Source organism: Symphalangus syndactylus, chromosome 14 (assembly GCF_028878055.3).
Source record: "Symphalangus syndactylus isolate Jambi chromosome 14, NHGRI_mSymSyn1-v2.1_pri, whole genome shotgun sequence".
NCBI classification, from domain to species: Eukaryota; Metazoa; Chordata; class Mammalia; order Primates; family Hylobatidae; genus Symphalangus; species Symphalangus syndactylus.
This window is the reverse complement of record NC_072436.2, coordinates 25,451,605-25,470,487: the sequence shown is the minus strand read 5'-3', so window position 1 is coordinate 25,470,487 and position 18,883 is coordinate 25,451,605. Positions and strand designations below refer to the sequence as shown.

General features: G+C 41.0%; 1 protein-coding gene and 1 long non-coding RNA gene across 7 annotated transcripts in view; one reads left to right on the top strand and one right to left on the bottom strand.

Moving 5' to 3' along the window:
* Window positions 1–13,917, top strand: part of MOB1A (MOB kinase activator 1A) — a 26,452-nt gene extending 12,535 nt beyond the window's left edge. For 3 of the 5 annotated variants that reach the window (XM_055240972.2, XM_055240973.2, XM_055240971.2), the window contains exons 4-6: window positions 1,273–1,406; window positions 6,432–6,595; window positions 9,571–13,917. In XM_055240972.2, the coding sequence (XP_055096947.1) occupies window positions 1,273–1,406; window positions 6,432–6,595; window positions 9,571–9,648 (376 nt within the window). In that variant the 3' untranslated portion in view covers window positions 9,649–13,917. The other 2 variants (XR_010115583.1, XR_010115582.1) reach the window with 2 other exon arrangements.
* LOC134732429 (uncharacterized) lies at window positions 7,739–18,883 on the bottom strand. Of its 2 annotated transcripts, XR_010115588.1 has the most exons (4): window positions 18,381–18,883; window positions 17,040–18,160; window positions 9,297–9,391; window positions 7,739–9,206 (listed from the first exon to the last, which is right to left on the bottom strand). It is a non-coding gene; the product is annotated as an uncharacterized lncRNA (long non-coding RNA). The 2 variants fall into 2 exon arrangements; XR_010115587.1 differs by lacking the exons at window positions 7,739–9,206; window positions 9,297–9,391 and having other exon boundaries at window positions 12,109–18,160.

The window sequence follows — 18,883 nt, the reverse complement described above, 5'->3', positions numbered from 1 at the left end:
CCTAGCCTCAAGTGATCTGCCTACCTCGACCTCACAAAGTGCTGGGATTAAAGGTGTGAGCCACTGCATCTGGCCAGCTATTAGTTATTATTAAATACTTTAGTATGTGGGTACTCCCTGTTTTCATTTTTATATTGCATCATAGTAAGTCTGAATGTTTTATTATAGGAGTAAACAGAAATTTGAGTTACGTTTGTCTTGAATTGCAAACATTTTATTTTTTCAATTTTATTAATAACATTTATGTTTCCTGTTTCTAGTTTTTAAATGAATTTCTTGGAAGAGTTTTTAGTTGATCTTTTAATATTTGATTTTTTTTCTTGTGCTTATTTAGTATTTAAAGCAGCACAATTTAGAAGTAATTATCTGGCTTGAAGATGCTAGATTTAAAAATGTTAATAAATTTCAAGAAATACTGAAAAAGATGGAACTCTGTCACTCATAATATTAATAAGTCCATCATATGGGATTAATGTTTGCTGTGTTTCCTTCCAGTTTCTTTTTTTTTTTTTCTTACAATGAATGACTGATTTTATGTGATGATAGATGTTATCAAGATGTTTGCTTCTTGGAAAAGATTGTCCTTTCTGACTTCGCTACAAGTGTAAAGGAAAAAAGATCCCTAATGAGTTTGTAGTCCTATTTTTATTATAATATTTTAGGAAGAGAATGTTTTTATTTTATATTGTGTTAAGTTTTATTCCTCAAGCTTTAAAAGAAATGAAAATAAACAGGAAAATTAAACTTACCTATGGCTCAAATGCTTTACACAGTGATGTTTTGTATAACTCTTGTTAATCCTTCTAGCTCAGCAAAGGTAGCGGGGGAAAGTATGCATGCCTAATGTGTATCTCTAACACCTGGCCCCCAAAACAGAGTTTTATAATCTTGGCTCCATTGATGATAATAAACTGATGACCAAGAATCTCAGAAGAATGTAGTGGATCCATCGGCTCCATACCCAGCCCTCAGCAACCTTCTGCTTTACAGGAATGCAGTTCCTTCGAGTTTTCTAGGGCTGTGTTGTTAATAAAACATGTATCCTGGCATTGCCTCCTGCCACATTATCTCCCTTTTTTCTTCCAGTTATAACCGTCACTTTCAGGATAATTCTATAGGGAGCTCACAGTAATCTTCAGTAGAACTTAAGGTGATTTATTAAAGTTAAATGTAACTTCTGTTGACAAAATGTGAATGAGCCTGTTTTAATTACAACTTGCACATTTGTTAATATTTTTGAAAAATTTGTCAGTAAAACATTTTTCTCTCCAGATATGAATATCATTGGGCAGATGGTACTAATATTAAAAAGCCAATCAAATGTTCTGCACCAAAATACATTGACTATTTGATGACTTGGGTTCAGGATCAGCTTGATGATGAAACTCTTTTTCCTTCTAAGATTGGTGAGTTAACATTGTGGAAGTATTCTTTCTTTTTTTAAAATTTTATTTTATTAATATAAATAGAGATGGTGGGGGTTTGCTATGTTGTCCAGGTTGGTCTCAAACTCCTGGCCTCAAGTGATCCTCCTGCCTTGGCCTCCCACAGTGCTGGGATTACAGGCTTGAGCCACCGTATCCAGCCTGTTTCTCTTTTTGATGATAAATCTGCTCTTTTTAACATTGTTATACTTGTAGAGACTGCCAAATTCTCCTCCAAAAAGTTTGTACCAACATATACTCCCCCCAACCCTGTTTGTGTTTGCCTGTATTTCTTCACCAACACTGGTTATTACTCATTTTTTAATCTTTTCTAATTTGGTTAAATTTCTGTTTTAATGTACATTTTAAAAATGTTGATGAGATTGAGCATTTTAGCCTTTTTTTTGTTTGTTTTATTGATCATTATGTGTTTTCTGTTTATATCTTTCATCTATTTCTGTGTAAAGGATATTAGCGCTTTGTCATACATGTTGTATATATTTTTCCCCGGGTTACCTTTTGTCTCATTTTGTTCATGGAGTATTTTCGCTGTACACAACCTTAATATTTTGTCCTATTTTATCTTTTATGACTTGATTTTAATATAACAATTAGAAAGCTTTTCCCTGCTTCAAGATTATAAAAATATTTATTCGTGTTGTCTTTCTTTTTTTTTTATTTTTATTTTTTGAGAGAGAGTCTCACTCTGTTGCCCAGGCTGGAGTGCATCAGCACAATCTTGGCTCACTGCACTCTCCACCTCCCAGGTTCAAGCAATTCTCATGCCTCAGTCCCTGGGTAGCTGGGACTACAGGCACATGCCACCACGCCCAGCTAATTTTTGTATTTTTAGTAGAGACAGGGTTTCACCATGCTGGCCAGGCTGGTCTTGAACGCCTGACCTCAAGTGATCTACCTGCCTTGGCATCCCAAAGTGTTGGGATTACAGGCATGAGCCACCACGCCTGGCCGGGAAGTTTTTTTTTCCTGAATGCTACATTAATTTTTTTCCAAATGGAAATACTAGTCAGTTTGTCCCATTACCATTTATTAAACACATTTGCCTTTTCTCCCCTGATTATCTTATGTGCACAACAAATTGCCATATATTTTTGCATGTTTTAGTCTCTTTATCGGTTCCTATAGAAATTCCACACATCGGTGACTGTGGCCCTGCATCTGTTAGCATCTTGTAAGGCTGGTCTCCCTTCCTTGCTCTTTTTCAGAATATTCACAGCTATTCTGGGATATTTGTTTTTGCAAAGAACTTAGAAACATTTTGTCAAGGTAAAAAAAAAATTAGATTTTAATTATGACTATATTTAATTTTTATAGATAGAGATTCTTTTTACTGAATCTTCCTAGCCAAGAACAAGATATTACTCATTTATTCATGTCTTTAGCTTTATTTTCTCTTGTAAAATTCTGTAGTTTATATCAATTGTTAAAGTTTCTTAATTTTATTCTAGGGATTTTATGTCTTTTATTGATAATCTGGTTTCCAGCTGGTTATTTAGTATATAGGAAAGCTGTTGGTTTTTATTTTTTAATTTATTTTTAATTTTTTTTGAGACAGGGTCTCACTCTCTTTCCCAGGCTGGAGTGTGGGGGTGTGATCACAGCTCTCTGCAGCCTTGATCTCCTGGGCTCCAGTGATCCTCCCACCTTAGCTTCCCAAGTAGCTGGGACTATAGGCATGCACCGCTACACCTGGCTAATTTTGTTTATATTTTTGTAGAGATGAGATCTCATGTTGCCCAGGCTGGTCTCAAACTCCTGGGCTCAAGCAACCCTCCTTCCTCGGCTTTCCAAAAGTGTTGGAATTACAGGTGTCAGCCACCAGGACTGGCCTAGCTGTTGATTTTTATTTAAATTTTATAATTAACCATCAGACTCTTTTTCTGTTAGTTTTTGGTTGGTTCTCTTGAATTTTTAAAGTATATAACTGTGTCATGTTAAGATAGTGTTCATTTTGCCTCTTCCTTTCTGATAACGTATTCTTGTTTTTACGCTTATCTGATTGTACTGAGTGGTATTTCAAGTGCAATGCCGAGTAATGGTGATGATGGCAGACATCCGTTTCTTGCTTTCTTACTATTATGCAAGTACTTCTAGTATTTCCGCAGTAAGCAGAAATCTTGGCTTTTGGTTAGAGGTGTATGGATTTTAAAAAAATTATATTAATGAAAAATATCTACCATTTATGTTACAAAAATTTTTCTTAACGAGGAATAGCTGTAGAGTTTATCAAATACTTTTCCAGTATCTGTTGCCTGTGACCATAAGGTTTTCTCCATTTTTTAATAAAAATATTCTGCTGGAAGAGTATTTGTTAATATTTTGATTAAGAGTTTGGCATCAGTGTTCATGGATGAAATAAATCCTTGTCATTTTCAACTTAAGAGTATTTTATGAGCAACATATTTTTGAATTCCTTTTTGCAGTCTTATAGAGGCTTTTCAGGACAACAATTTTTTTCCAAGTTGTTACATTTGGTCTGTTTGTTGTTTGTCAGTTTTTCCATTCTGCTATTAAACCTTTTATTTCCTTTCTCACATATCTTTATTTTATATTGACTGTGCTTGAATATATCTGTTAAATTCAGCTTGGAAAGTGTTTAGATTTAAACAAATTACTTATTTCTTTACTCATTAAAGTCTCTGCTTATGGAAGGTAAATAATTCTTTTGATTTATCCTCTTTCTCTCTTTTTTTTTTCTTTGGAGACAGGGTCTCACTCTGTCATCCACGCTGGAGGGCAGTGGGACAGTCTCGGCTCACTGCAACCTCCACTTCCTGGGTTGAAGTGATTCTCGTGCATCAGCCTCCGAGTAGCTGGGACTACAGGCGCCCACCACCACACCTGGCTAGTTTTTGTAGTTTTTGGTAGAGACAGGGTTTCACCATGTTGGCCAGGCTGGTCTCAAACTCCTGACCTCAAGTGATTCACCCACTTTGACCTCCCAAAGTGCTGGAATTACAGGCATGAGCCACCACGCCTGGCTTTTTTCTCACTTTCTTGTTCTTAAATCATTCATTCTGATCCACCACCTCTCACTCCCACTCCCCTGCCATTAGGCTATTATCTGCATCTTACTTTTGCCAGTTATTTAGTCTCAGACAGAACTGTTTATCATTAATTTTTTACTAATATATGCAAATTAGTAATATCCTTTTATTAGAAAGATGCCCATTTATACATTCTGATAAAAAAGATGTTTGATTTTGAAATCTACTTTTTATTTTGAGACAGAGTCTCACCCTGTTGCCCAGGCTAGAGTGCAGTGGTGCAGTTACAGCTCACTGTAGCCTTGACCTCCCAGGTGCAAGTAGTCTTCCTACATCAGCCACTTGCGTAGCTGAGACCACAGGCGTATGTGCCACCACGCCCAGCTAATTTTTTAATTTTTTGTAGACATGAGGTCTCACTATGTTGCCCAGGCTGGTCTCAAACTTCTAGGCCCAAGCAACCTTTCTGCTTCAGTCTCCCAAAGAGCTTGAGATTACAGGCATGAGCCACTGCACCTGGCCAGAAATCTGCTTTTTTTTTTTTTTTTTTTTTTTTTTGAGGCAGAGTCTCGTTCTGTTGCCCAGGCTGGAGTGCAGTGGCACGATCTCAGCTCACTGCAAGCTCCACCTCCCGGGTTCACACCATTCTGCCATTCTCCTGCCTCAGCCTCCCGAGTAGCTGGGACTACAGGCGCCACCACCACGCCTGGCTAATTTTTTGTATTTTTAGTAGAGACGGGGTTTCACCGTGTTAGCCAGGATGGTCTCGATCTCCTGACCTCATGATCCTCCCGCCTCGGCCTCCCAAAGTGCTGGGATTACAGGCATGAGCCACTGCGCCCGACTGCCTTTTTATTTTGCTTAGGAGAGTTTCCAGTCCTCATTGAGAGAGTGCGTATGTATGTAATTTCTTCTTTTTTTTCCTAAGGGATGAGGTTTTACCTTGTTGCTCAGGCTTATCTTGAACTCATGAGCTCAGGCAGTCTGTCCACTATGGCCTCTCAACGTGCTGGATTACAGGCACGAGCCACCACACCGAGCCAGTGTAATTTCTTTAGAGTTACAAATTACAAAGTAAAAATATTTATAATCAAAATACTTATTCTTGTTGCATTTAATTTCAGAAAGAAACTCTCTAATATTAAAGAACTAAATCCCAGTACTTTGGGAGGCCAAGGCAGGCAGATCACTTGAGGCCAGGAATTCGAGACCAGGCTGGCCAACATGGCAAAAACCCATCTCTACTAAAAATACAAAAATCAGCCAGGCGTAGTAGTGCACGCCTGTAGTCCCAGCTACTTTGGAGGCTGAGGTGGGCAGATTGCTCGAGCCTGGGAGGTGGAGGTTACAATGAACCATGATCATGCTACTGAACTCCAGCCTGGGTGACAGAGTTAGACTCAGTCTCTGGAAAAAAAAAAAAAAGAAAAAAAGAAAAGAAAACTAGAACTACAGGATTTTTGAACTTTGATTCAGCAGCATCTTACATAATTTGATACCTGTGCCTGAGGCAGTCAGAAAAAAGTGTGGTACTTTGTGAGGATTTGGGTTTGGGTTTTCATTTCCTTGGCTTTAAAAAATATATACAGTGGTAGGTTTGTGTGTATTTATGAATGTGTGTGTTTATATGTTGCAGGTGCTCATGGCAGTGTGTAAACTTTCTGCTGTTAGGCTGGGCATGCCTGTAATCGTAGCACTTCGAGAGGTTGAGGTGGGCAGATTGCTTGAGCTCAGGAGTTCAAGACCAGCCTAGGCAACATGGCGAAACCGCATCTCTACAAAAAATACAAAAAATTAGCTGGGCGTGGTGGCGTGTACCTGTAGTTCAGGTTATTTGGGGGGTCAAGGTGGGAGGATCACTTGAGCCCAGGAGGCTGAGGCTGCAGTGAGCTGAGATTGCACCACTGCCTGAGTGACAAAGTGAGACCCTGTCACAAACAACTTTCTACTGTTAAATTAGGTAACAGACTAATTGTTTCATATGTGTATTTAATTGCAGGTGTCCCATTTCCCAAAAACTTTATGTCTGTGGCAAAGACTATTCTAAAGCGTCTGTTCAGGGTTTATGCCCATATTTATCACCAGCACTTTGATTCTGTGATGCAGCTGCAAGAGGAGGCCCACCTCAACACCTCCTTTAAGCACTTTATTTTCTTTGTTCAGGTAAGTTGATCCATGTCGATTTCTGTGTCCTGTGACTTTGACTTACTTGGATTGGGAACTTCAACAAAGAGCAGTGTGTCTTAGTTACAGATGTAGAGCCAATTACAGGCAAGCTTCTCTTTTCTGTTTTGTTCTCTTTTCCACATTATTTATTTTATTGATGTGTGCAGCAGTATAAAAAGGTATCACCCCCATTTGGGCTTTCTGCCTCTGGCCTCCCTAGGTCTGTGGTTAGGATTATCCATTCAGGGTTATGGCCTGTTGCTTTGTGGACCCTTAGTCAGAACTGGAACTTTTTTTTTTTTTTTTTTGAGACAGAGTCTCACACTGTGGCCCAGGCTAGAGTGCAGTGGCGTGATCTTGGCTCACTGCAACCTCCGCCTCCTGGGTTCAGGTGATTCTCCTGCCTCGGCCTCCTGAATAGCTGTGATTACGGGTGCCCACCACCACCCCCAACAAATTTTTGTATTTTTAGTAGAGACGGGGTTTCTCATGTTGGCCAGGCTGGTCTCGAACTCCTGACCTCAGGTGATCCACCCACCTCAGCCTCCCAGAGTGCTGAAATTACAGGCCTGGGCCACAGCACCCAGCCAGAATTGGAACTTTAAAAAAATCAAAATAGTTCACATTGTTTGAAAAAGATATCAAAGAATTGGTACGCCTTTAGCCTAACTTTAGAGATACTTATATTTTGCATATTGAATTACATATACATGTCTGTCTAGATATTTTATGATGAAAAAACCTGGTAGCTTTATAGTAGATACTGTGTATTATAGTTTTGTGTACTGTACCATGCTCTTCCTGATCTTCCTTCTCAGATTGGTGCATAAAAGGTCTACTGGCCCTTTATCAAAAATTCAGTTTGTAGTTTTCAGATAGTTTCTTTTTTGCTCACTGCAAGCTCCGCCTCCCGGGTTCATGCCATTCTCCTGCCTCAGCCTCTCCGAGTAGCTGGGACTACAGGCGCCCGCCACCACTCCCGGCTAATTTTTTTTTGTATTTTTAGTAGAGACGGGGTATCACCGTGGTCTCGATCTCCTGACCTCGTGATCTGCCTGCCTCGGCCTCCCAAAGTGCTGGGATTACAAGCGTGAGCCACGGCGCCCGGCCTTTTTTTTTTTTTTTTTTTTTTTTGGAGACAATAGTCTTGCTCTGTCACCCAGACTGGAGTGCAGTGACACGATCTCTGCTAACTGCAACCTTTGCATCCTGGGTTCAAGCAGTTCTCCTGCCTCAGCCTCCTGAGTAGCTGGGATTACAGGCGCCTGCCACCACGCCCAGCTAATTTTTATATTTTTACTAGAAATGGGGTTTCACCACGTTGGCTAGGCTGGTCTCGAACACCTGACCTCAAGTGATCCATCCACCTCATCCTCCCAAAGTGCTGGGATTACAGGTGTGAGCCACCATGCCCGGACTTTTTCGGGCACTTTTAATGTAAATTTAAATATGTATACAGTTTTGATTTCAATGTTTAACACAGTGAGGATCATACTGATACCTAGAGTTACTTCTTTAATAAGTCTCCCATTGTAAGAATATAGGAAAAAACAAACTCCCTTTATCCTACTATACTCTCACCACACAGAACGCTTCTGTGACCAAACATGGGGACTGTCCCTCACACACCAAGCAAGTGATCATTTCTACAGTGGACACCAGATGAATGTCCTATAATTCGATTCAATTTTGATAATGTCTATCTGGAGGTAGCATCAGATCCTACAAGTTTGAGAGCTCAGTCCCTCAAGACTGCCCCCCACTTGGGATATCAATCAAAAGTAATACATTGTCACCTATACCTCTGACTGTAAACCAGGGTTCCCACAACCTCTTCCTTAGATTTGATTAGTTTGCTGGAGCAGCTTATAGAACTCAGGGAAATACTTATCTCTACCCGTTTATTATGAAAGATGTTAACAAAAGATACAGATGAACAGCCAGATGGAAGAGATGTGTAGGGCCAGAGGAGAAGGGGCTTCTATGCTCTCTCCAGGCATGCCATGCTCCAGAAACCTCCACGTGTTCAGCTATCTGGAAGCTCTCCTGAGCCCTGTTTTTTGTGTTTTTATGGAGGCTTCATTACTTGCCCATGATTTTTTTTTTTTTGAGACGGAGTCTCGCTCTGTCGCCCAGGCTGGTGTGCAGTGGCGCAGTCTCGGCTCACTGCAAGCTCCGCCTCCCAGGTTCACGCCATTCTCCTGCCTCAGCCTCTCCGAGTAGCTGAGACTACAGGCGCCCACCACCACGCCCGGCTAATTTTTTGTATTTTTAGTAGAGACGGGGTTTCACCGTGGTCTCGATCTCCTGACCTCGTGATCCGCCCGCCTCGGCCTCCCAAAGTGCTGGGATTACAAGCGTGAGCCACCGTGCCCAGCCTACTTGCCCATGATTGATTAAATAATTGGCCATTGATGATCAACTCAACCTTCAGCCAGCCCTTTCCCCTCCCCCTCCCCAGAGGTTGTGATCTGGGAAGGGGAGAGGGCTGGCTGAAGGGTGACCAGTTCCCATCCTGAAGCTTTATAGGAGCCTCCAGCCACCAGTCATCTCATTAGCATACAAGATACTCTTAGCACTCTGGTGATTCCAACAAGGGTTTTAGGAGCTGTGTGTGAAGAAACAGGAAGACCAAATACTTACATCACAGTATCATACCTATATTTTTAAAAAGAGAGGGCCGGACGTGGTGGCTTACCCCTGTAATCCTAGCACTTTGAGATTTGGGATGCCAAGGTGGGCAGATCACTTGAGGCCAAAGTTCAGTACCAGCCTGGGCAACATAGACCACATCTGTACAAAAAGGAAAAAAAAGAAAAAGAGTAAATGCCTATTTTAAAATGTTCACAGAGGTTATTTCATCATTCTTTTGGACTTCAGAAAACTAGAGTTGGGAATCCCTTCTCCAAAAGACATTTACAGAGTTTCAGTTTTAGATCCATTTTTAATTGTTATTTTTCTTCTCTTTTTAGGAGTTTAATCTGATTGATAGGCGTGAGCTGGCACCTCTTCAAGAATTAATAGAGAAACTTGGATCAAAAGACAGATAAATGTTTCTTCTAGAACACAGTTACCCTCTTGCTTCATCTATTGCTAGAACTATCTCATTGCTATCTGTTATAGACTAGTGATACAGACTTTAAGAAAACAGGATAAAAAGATACCCATTGCCTGTGTCTACTGATAAAATTATCCCAAAGGTAGGTTGGTGTGATAGTTTCCGAGTAAGACCTTAAGGACACAGCCAAATCTTAAGTACTGTGTGACCACTCCTGTTATTATCACAGTCATACTTGGTTGTAATATGTGATGGTTAACCTGTAGCTTATAAATTTACTTATTATTCTTTTACTCATTTACTCAGTCATTTCTTTACAAGAAAATGATTGAATCTGTTTTAGGTGACAGCATAATGGACATTAAGAATTTCCATCAATAATTTATGAATAAGTTTCCAGAACAAATTTCCTAATAACACAATCAGATTGGTTTTATTCTTTTATTTTACAAGTAAAAAATGTATTTTTCAGTATCCTTGAGATTTAGAACATCTGTGTCACTTCAGATAACATTCTAGTTTCAAGTTTGTATGGTAGTGTTTTTATAAATAAGATAATGTATATTTTTTCAGAATTCATGATTGCAGTTTAAATCATCATATGACGTGTGAATGGCAGCAGCCAAAGTTATTTTTACAGGGACTTCATTTTTTGATCTTTATTTGAGACTGTTTTCATATCTATCTAAATTATTAGGAATGTGTGTATCAGAAGTAATTTTTTAATGTCTTCTAAGGATGGTCTTCCAGGCTTTTAGACTGAAAAGCTTAATTCAGATAGTAGCTTTTGGCTGAGAAAAGGATTCCAAAATATTAACAACAAATTTAGATCTCAAAACCACTATTTTTATTATTTCATTATTTTTCAGAGTCCTTGAAATTCTGGATAAGAGAATGGAGGAAAATACTCAGAGTACTTGATTATTTTATTTCCTTTTATTAAAAAATTACTTCTATGTTTTTATTGTCTCTTGAGCCTTAGTTAAGAGTAGTGTAGAAATGCATGAACTTCATCCTAATAAGGATAAAACTTAAGGAAAACCACAATAAACCATGAAGGTGTACACATCTTATAACACAGATAAAGTTTTGGTGTGCTACCTATTCTTGAGAGAGTGAGTTAGTGTATGTGTTTAAAGGAAACAAAATGGGAGAAATAAGTTTAAAAAAAATCCTCATTCTGTTAATATTCAAAAGATGGACTGAGCTCCCACTTGGGTTTTATCTTGTTTTAATTGTTTTTGTATCAAAACTTGAAATTCCTCTATTTCTATTGGGATATAAAAACCTTCCCCTTTAATGAAGAAAACATTTATTTTTTATTTGGTTCCTAGGATTTAGTAAACTCTAGCTGTCTATTTAAAATGTACTGAGGCACAACAAGTATTATACTGGAAGACTTGCCAAACTGGCAAAGCTTTAAGTTCATCAGCATTCTATGTGGTTCAGAGCTGTGATTTTTGCAAAGTATTTTACCAACCTCCTTGATGGCTTTGATAAAGGTTAGATTTGATGGGTTTTTTTAAAATTTATTTTTCTTTTTTTTTTTGAGACAGAGTCTCGCTCTGTCGCCCAGGCTGGAGTGCAGTGGTGCAATCTCGGCTCACTGCAAGCTCCGCCTCCCGGGTTCACGCCATTCTCCTGCCTCTCAGCCTCTCCAAGTAGCTGGGACTACAGGTGCCCGCCACCACACCCGGCTAATTTTTTTGTATTTTTAGTAGAGACGGGGTTTCACCGTGATCTCGATCTCCTGACCTCGTGATCCGCCTGCCTCGGCCTCCCAAAGTGCTGGGATTACAAGCGTGAGCCACCGTGCCTGGCCTTAATTTATTTTTCTTACTCCACTAAACTATAAAGAAAATAATTACTTAGAAACTCCATTTTAAATAATCATTTCCTAGAAATTCTTAAATATATACAGAATTTTAAAGAAAACATTTCATCTGATTTAGTTAGCATCCACATATCATTGAGGAATTAAAGTGTGGGACAGTCATTATGAAAAAAAAAAAGAGAGAAAAGCCCTCTATTAGACATTCCACAATCTATGTTTTAAGCTTATCCAAAGGTCCAGATGTCAGCCATTCTGTATGTTCATGTTGATCATTTGCGAACAAGAAAGCAGGTTTCTAGATGTCACTTAGGATGTGAACTGCCTCTCAACTTTAAACCCTGTTGGCTTTACTTTTTTAAGTCCACAAGTGATGAAACTAGTTTCTCAGCTAGGCTTGTACTTTCCTCATTATTTCTAGTATTTCAAATATTCTCAAACAAAAGAGTTTCACTTTTCTCCATTTATTTTCAGTTATGGAAATGTTCCCTCTCTTCACCACTAAGCTCCAAAGCAAATGAAAGACAATCACGTCAGGACAGTAGTAAAGGCAGCTTATAAATGGGACATAAATCAGAGATGTTTGGTATTTTGAGACTCAGTCTGTCCTTTTTTAAAATAAAAATAAAAACATTACGAGGTTCCCAAGCCAATCTGGCTTAACCAACAGTGCACCAAAATATTAGTGTTTACCTCCAAGGCTGGGGAGCCAAGGGGAGGAGGAGAATTGGAGAAGGGGAGATAATGGGAAGAGGATGGCGCCTTCCTGAGTTGGCTAGAGGGTTAACCTTTGATAACAGTTTGACAAAATCAATCTTTTTTTTTTTTTTTTTTGAGACAGAGTCTCACTCTGTCGCCCAGGCTGGAGTACAGTGGCGGGATCTCGGCTCACTGCAAGCTCTGCCTCCTGGGTTCACGCCATTCTGCCCCAGCCTCTCCTGAGTAGCTGGAACGACAGGTGCCCGCCACCATGCCCAGCTAATGTTTGTATTTTTAGTCACGCCTGGCTAATTTTTTGTATTTTTAGTAGAGATGGGGTTTCACTGTGTTAGCCAGGATGGTCTCCATCTCCTGACCTCGCAATCTGCCCGCCTCAGCCTCCCAAAGTGCTGGGATTATAGGCATGAGCCACTGCGCCCAGCCTATAGAAATCAATCTTTTTGACTCTTCTCACTTTTATCTCTCCATGCCCAAGGTTTGCCTGTTCCATAACACTCACTCCCTTCCCCCTTGCTAATCAGGAGCCATCTCCTCTCAGTGTCTGATCTCTGCTCTGCATACATGAAGACGGTCATGGGGTGGAGAGTGCTTGCTAAATTATGCAGTTAATCCTATGGTGCTTTAATTTTCAGGCCTTCAAAAAACACTTGGACAGTGATGTGCAGATTTTTAAACAGCTGAACTTCCTTGTAATACAGTTTTTGTATTGACAGCCAAATTTGTCTTTCATTCCTCAGATTGTGAATAAAGTGATTTTTACAGGGCTTCCAGCAAAGTATTTCCTTTCATCTAAGGCTTGTAGAACCCTAGCTTATATAGCTGCTTACATGAGAAATGCAAAATCTGTATTCACCATGACTTTAGTAACAAAGGTAAAGTTTTTTAGTAGTGCCAAGGCAAGAGGAACAATCTTGGTGGTAATACTAAGTTTTGTCAATATTGTGGTTTCCTGATTGTGTTGTTGGCTTTCTCTCTGAGCATTGAGGTTATACTAGAAGTAGAGCTTCTCAAACATAATATCATTACCTCATAAGCATTAACAAATCAGGCCCAAAGAGTATAAGTCCTAGAAATTTGTTGTTAAGCAGCCCTAGTCGTGGTGCTGGTGCTACTGCCTTGTTTTAGGAGCCTGCCTCCTGTCAGTATGAAACCCTCACATGAAAAATGCCAGCCTGGACACCAAACACTGAGCACCTTCAACAGTCACATTATTTCCCCCTGAGATCCATAAGGGGATTTAGTTTCTACTATTGTAGAGTTCTGAAAAGAGGTAAAATAGTAGTCCTTTGGTCATCCTATTTTTGCTTTCAATTTTGGTATTTCAGACTGTAAAAGGCCTTGGGGGATGATACTACATGTGGTAGCAGTAATTTTTTTGAAGCAACTGCACTGACATTCATTTGGGTTTTCTCTCATTATCAGATTCTATTCCAAACAAGTATTCTGTAGATCCAAATGGATTACCAGTGTGCTATAGACTTCTTATTATAGAACAGCATTCTATTCTACATCAAAAATAGTTTGTGTAAGTTAGTTTTGGTTACCATCTAAAATATTTTTAAATGTTCTTTACATAAAAATTTATGTTGTGTTTTAAAATCCTTAGGGGCTTTATCTATTTTTCTAAGTCAGTTAACTGTACTTTAAAAAAAAGTGTTTTGTATCTACTTTTGTAACTTCATCAGAATAAAATATATTGAAAGTAAGAAATGACTGATTAAAGTATGTATATCAACACACATTTCTATTTAAATATAGAAACTTGAGAGTTTTGCAGATTCTGTGGATTTTTGAGTACAGCTTAAATTTGGAAAGTTATCTTTGCATATCATTTAGTAGCTAAAATGTTTTCTTAGCCATTAAAAAAGGAAGTTCCTAAATGAACTAAGTATCATACTACTAGGACCGAACCCCTAAGAAACAAACCATGTCTCTGATAGTGGCTAAAACCCATCCCAAACAAAAATACGTGGTCTCCTTCCTGCCATGCGAATCAGGCTCCAGATCTCTTGTACATTCCTGGTTGTGCGATAGTAGAGTTAAAATTAAAAACTTAATGCATGTGGCTAAACAGTACAAGTTAACACTAATTTTACTTTTTTGAGCTGGGGTCTCTGTTGCCCAGGTTGGAGTGCAGTGGCACAGTCTTGGCTCACTGCAACCTCCGCCTCCCAGGCTCAAGTGATCTTCTGTCTGAGCCTCCCGAGTAGCTGGGACAACAAGCACGCACCATCATGCCCGGCTAATTTTTTGTATTTTTTGTAAATATGGAGTTTTGCCATGTTGCCCAGGCTGGTCTTGAACTCCTGAGCTCAAGCAATCCGCCTGCCCCTGGCCCCAAAGTGCTGGGATTACAGGTGTGACCCACCACACCTGGCCTGGTTAATACTAATTTTGTATAAGCTATGGGTAAACTAGCGATCAGTTTTGGATTTCTTTTGATATTTTCAATAGGCTTAAAATCAGTCACAAAAATGATGTTTGTAAGGGTATCTAATGGCTATTTCAAACTTTGTAAAATAATAGAATAACTCAGATAATCTTTGGGAGAGCCAGACTCTGGGTTTGAACCTGCACTGCCAGAAACAATGTGCAAACTGTGCCATGGAGCTTCTCTGACAAATACCCCATTGATGTCCCCACTAGGTATGGACATTACAGCCTGCACTGTCCCCACTTAGGTGTGGACACTAGCCTGCACCTTTATCGCTGGCCACTAGATGCCAGTCTGCCACAGCACCTCAAAAGCTAGCTACCTTTTTAGCTTTTTACTGGAGTCCTTTAGTAGATTATCTCATTTAATCCATAAAGCAACCTGGAGAAAGTGATTACAATTAAGAGGTATGCCAGAAATATTTCAGTATTCTTTAGACCATGCCACATGAGCTCAGACAAGTTCAGATAGCTAGTATATAGCAAGTCTGTTTCTCTGGATTGCATTTGCAAAAATTCGGCATGCTCAACAGTGCTAGGAAGCTCTATAAAATGATGGTGCAATGAAAAATCATCCCGATGAGGTTAAAAAAGGAGATGCATCCAAAGAGTTCCTACCTAGTGAATTTTCTGAGTTTCAGATGTATATATATATATATGTATGAAAGCTATGAGTGATCATGGACCAATACAACTGAAGAGAACAAGAGAATCTCTAGGTCACAGCAAAAAAAAAGTAAGATGCAGAAAGGATTGACATTTCCTGGGACTAAATGCATTTCACTTTTGTTTTAATCACAAAGTAAAACTTACTTACTTGCTTCTGTCAAAAAAAAAAAAATACTAGAACTGTTGGAACTAATTTGGAAGCCCAAGATTGGTCAGATCGTCCTGCAAATCCTTTTCTAGAAAAGTTCAAACTTAGATCTATGGAGCGCAAATTGCTGAGCCTTTATCAGTTCTGTTCAGTAATCACAATGCATGCACTTTTTGTCCCATATTGGGCTGCTGACAGATGACTCAAGCAAGGCTGTGTCCTCAGAGAGCTTATAAACCAGTGAGAACAGACACATACATAAATTGATAGTTGTAAAAGGCCATAAGTGCAACAAAAGTTACAGGTAAGTTGCGGGCCCTAAGCTTACTGTGAGGCAGAAGTGGCTCTTTGGAGAAGACAAGTCTTGAACCTTAAAAGGTGGGCAACTGCATAACCAAACTTGTAGCATAGTTTATGCAGGGAGGTGCAAGTATAATATTACTGAAGGGTAGATTTAAGTTGGACAGGTAGATAGTGGTTAAATCATACAAAAAACTTGAGAGTTTTGCCTGTAGGTAGGTGATGGGGAGTCTGAAGGATTTCAAGTAGTAAATGTTTTCATTTCATTTTATTTTATTTATGTTTTTTAGACAAAGTCTCACTCTGTCGCCCAGGCTAGAGTGCGGTGGTTCAATCTCTGCTCACTGTAACCCCTGCCTCCTAGGTTCAAGCGATTCTCCTGCCTCAGCCTCCCAAGTAGCTGGGAGTAGAGGCATGTGCCACCATGTCTGGCTAATTTTTGTATTTTTAGTAGAGATGGGGTTTCACCATGTTGGCCAGGGTGGTCTCGAACTCCTGACCTCAGGTGATCCGCCCGCCTCAGCCTCCCAAAGTGCTGGGATTACAGACATGAACCACTATTCCCAGCCTAAATGTTTTCATTTCAGATGGCTCTGACAGCCTGGGGGGAACTGAGGATAAGAGGAGAATGGGGCAGAGAGTAGCTCAGAGTAACAGATAGTATGGGCAATTGTTAAATTATGGGGAAGAGGAAGGTTAGAGATAAGCAAAAGTACCTTTCTTTTTTTTTTTGAGACAAAAAGCTGGTAGAAAGGCCGCCGCAACCAGCTAATGGTTTGTATTTTTAGTAGAGACGGGGTTTCGCCACATTGGCCAGGCTGTTCTCGAACTTCTGACTTTGGGTGATCAGCACGCCTCAGCCTCCCAAAGTCTTTGGATTACAGGTGTGAGCCACCTTGCCTGGCCAAAAGTACCACTTTAAATAAAAGGAGGAATTCTGCCAATACAAATCTGTGAGCTTGCCATGGGTCACTTGGTTACAAGTGACAAACCCATTAAACTGCCTTCAGTGCTCATTTCCAGCATTGCTGGTTTCCAGCTGTACAAACAAAGTCAAACATTTGTCTCCTTTTATCTGTTTTCTTGTCTTGCTTCATTTCCAAGGTAGCTCTCCCTGCATGGTTGCAAAGATGGTTGCCAGCAACTCCAGCCTTTCTACCAGCTTAGCAACACAGCGGAAAAAGATCAATGTCTGGGAACAACAGACACTGGGGAATACAAGAGCGGGGAAGGAGGAAGGGGGCAAGGGTTGAAACTACCTATTGGGTATTATGCTCATTACCTGAAGGACGGATTCGTTCATACTCCAAACCTCAGCACCATGCAATATACCTCTGTAACAAGCCTGCATATGTACCCCCGATTCTAAAATAGAAGTTGCAAAAGAAAAAAAAATCAATTTTTTTTTTTTTGAGACGGAGTTTCGCTCTGTCGCCCAGGCTGGAGTGCAATGGCGCGGTCTTGGCTCTCTGCAACCGCCGCCTTCCCGGTTCAAGCGATTCTCTTGCCTCCGCCTCCTGAGTAGCTGGGGTTAGAGACATGCGCCACCACGCCCGGCTAATTTTGTATTTTTAGTAGAGACGGGGTTTCACCATGTTGGTCAGGCTGGTCCCGAACTCCTGACCTCGGATGATCCACCCGCCTCGGCCTCCCAGAGTACTGGGATTACAGGCATGAACCACCACGCCCAGCCAGGATCCATTTATTTAGTTCCAGAAAAGTCCCTCTACCAATTCTCATTGGTCTGGCTCAGACCATGGGGCCGACCCTAAACCAATTTCTGGTTAGCCAGACTTGGGTCCTGTTTCCATTCCTAGAGCTGGGGATAGGTGCGCCTCATCTAAACCATGCTGTCTGAATAGCAAGAGAATGGTTCACCATTACTACCCTGCTTGAGAAAAAAATTTTTTGACAGTTTAAATTGCATCATTGACAGCAATGAAGAAAACTTAGAAGTTAGCAAATCATCTCTAAACATTTTAAAAGAATGAAGCAGAAAATGTAAGACAGGCTAGTAATTGATCCAAAGGAGAAATTCTGAAGGCCAGAACATAGGAGTCAGTTAATACTGTCATAAATAATTTAGACAATATCCATATATAACAACTATAGGTCCAATCCATCCAAGTGCAACCCTGAAGGGACGTACTGATTGCATAGGCCAGAATGTTGGCAAAAAGCTGGTAAATCCTGCAGGATGCCACCAGACCACGTGCTACAAACAACAACGAGAGGAGAGGCTTGGTTGAATTTCGGCCTTGACTGGTCTGAAGACTCCAGAGGCGGGACGAATTTGCGGACAGTTCTACCCCATCCCACATGGCGTCAGCTTCCCTTCCATTCTCATGACTCCATGGTCCATGGCTCCAACCTGGGCCTCTGTTAGGCTGTGTCCTGTGGCACCTTAAACTCAGGCAAATTAAAAACTGTTCGTGGACTCTGCTCAGCCCCCACCTAACCCTCCATCCAAGTCATTGTCCAAACCAGAAACTGGAGTCATCTCAGATATCTTTCCCACCCTCACCTCCACGTGCAGTCGCTCGATTCCATTCACCTCCTAAGTGTCTCAGTTCATTCTCCCATCCCTCCCGCCGCTGGTTTAGTTAGGCCCCTCCATTCTCACCTGGACCATCGCAGTAGCCTCGGAGCTTCTGACTGTGTCTCTCTGGTTGCAGCCCTTACACGCCGTCCTCCTCACAGGAGCAGAGCGATCTTTCTAAGCGCGAATCAAAGCGTTCCACGAGTCTCCGCACCTGGAGCGAAGGCCAAGCTCCTCAGCTTAGAAGCTAGGCTGCCAGAGTAGGGAGTGGGAATGGAAAAGTACATCAGGGGCACGAGGGGTATTCGGATGAGGGAAGGCCAGTATCGGGCGCCGAGACCTTGGAGTGTTTCTGAGCTGAGGAGGAAGGAGATTTTCACGCGGACAAGGGGACCCTATCCATGAAACAGGCCCTGGGGAGACCGAAGAAGCGCGGCGCGAGCGAAGGCAGAGGGCGGGGCCCCGAGGCCGGCAGGCGCTGCAGTGTCGGGGGTGGCGAGTCAGCCAGGGCCAGGGGATGCCGGGGTGGGGCCGGGAGGCCGGCAGCCTCCGGGGGCTGAGCCAGGCGACCGGAGGCCTCCGGGGCG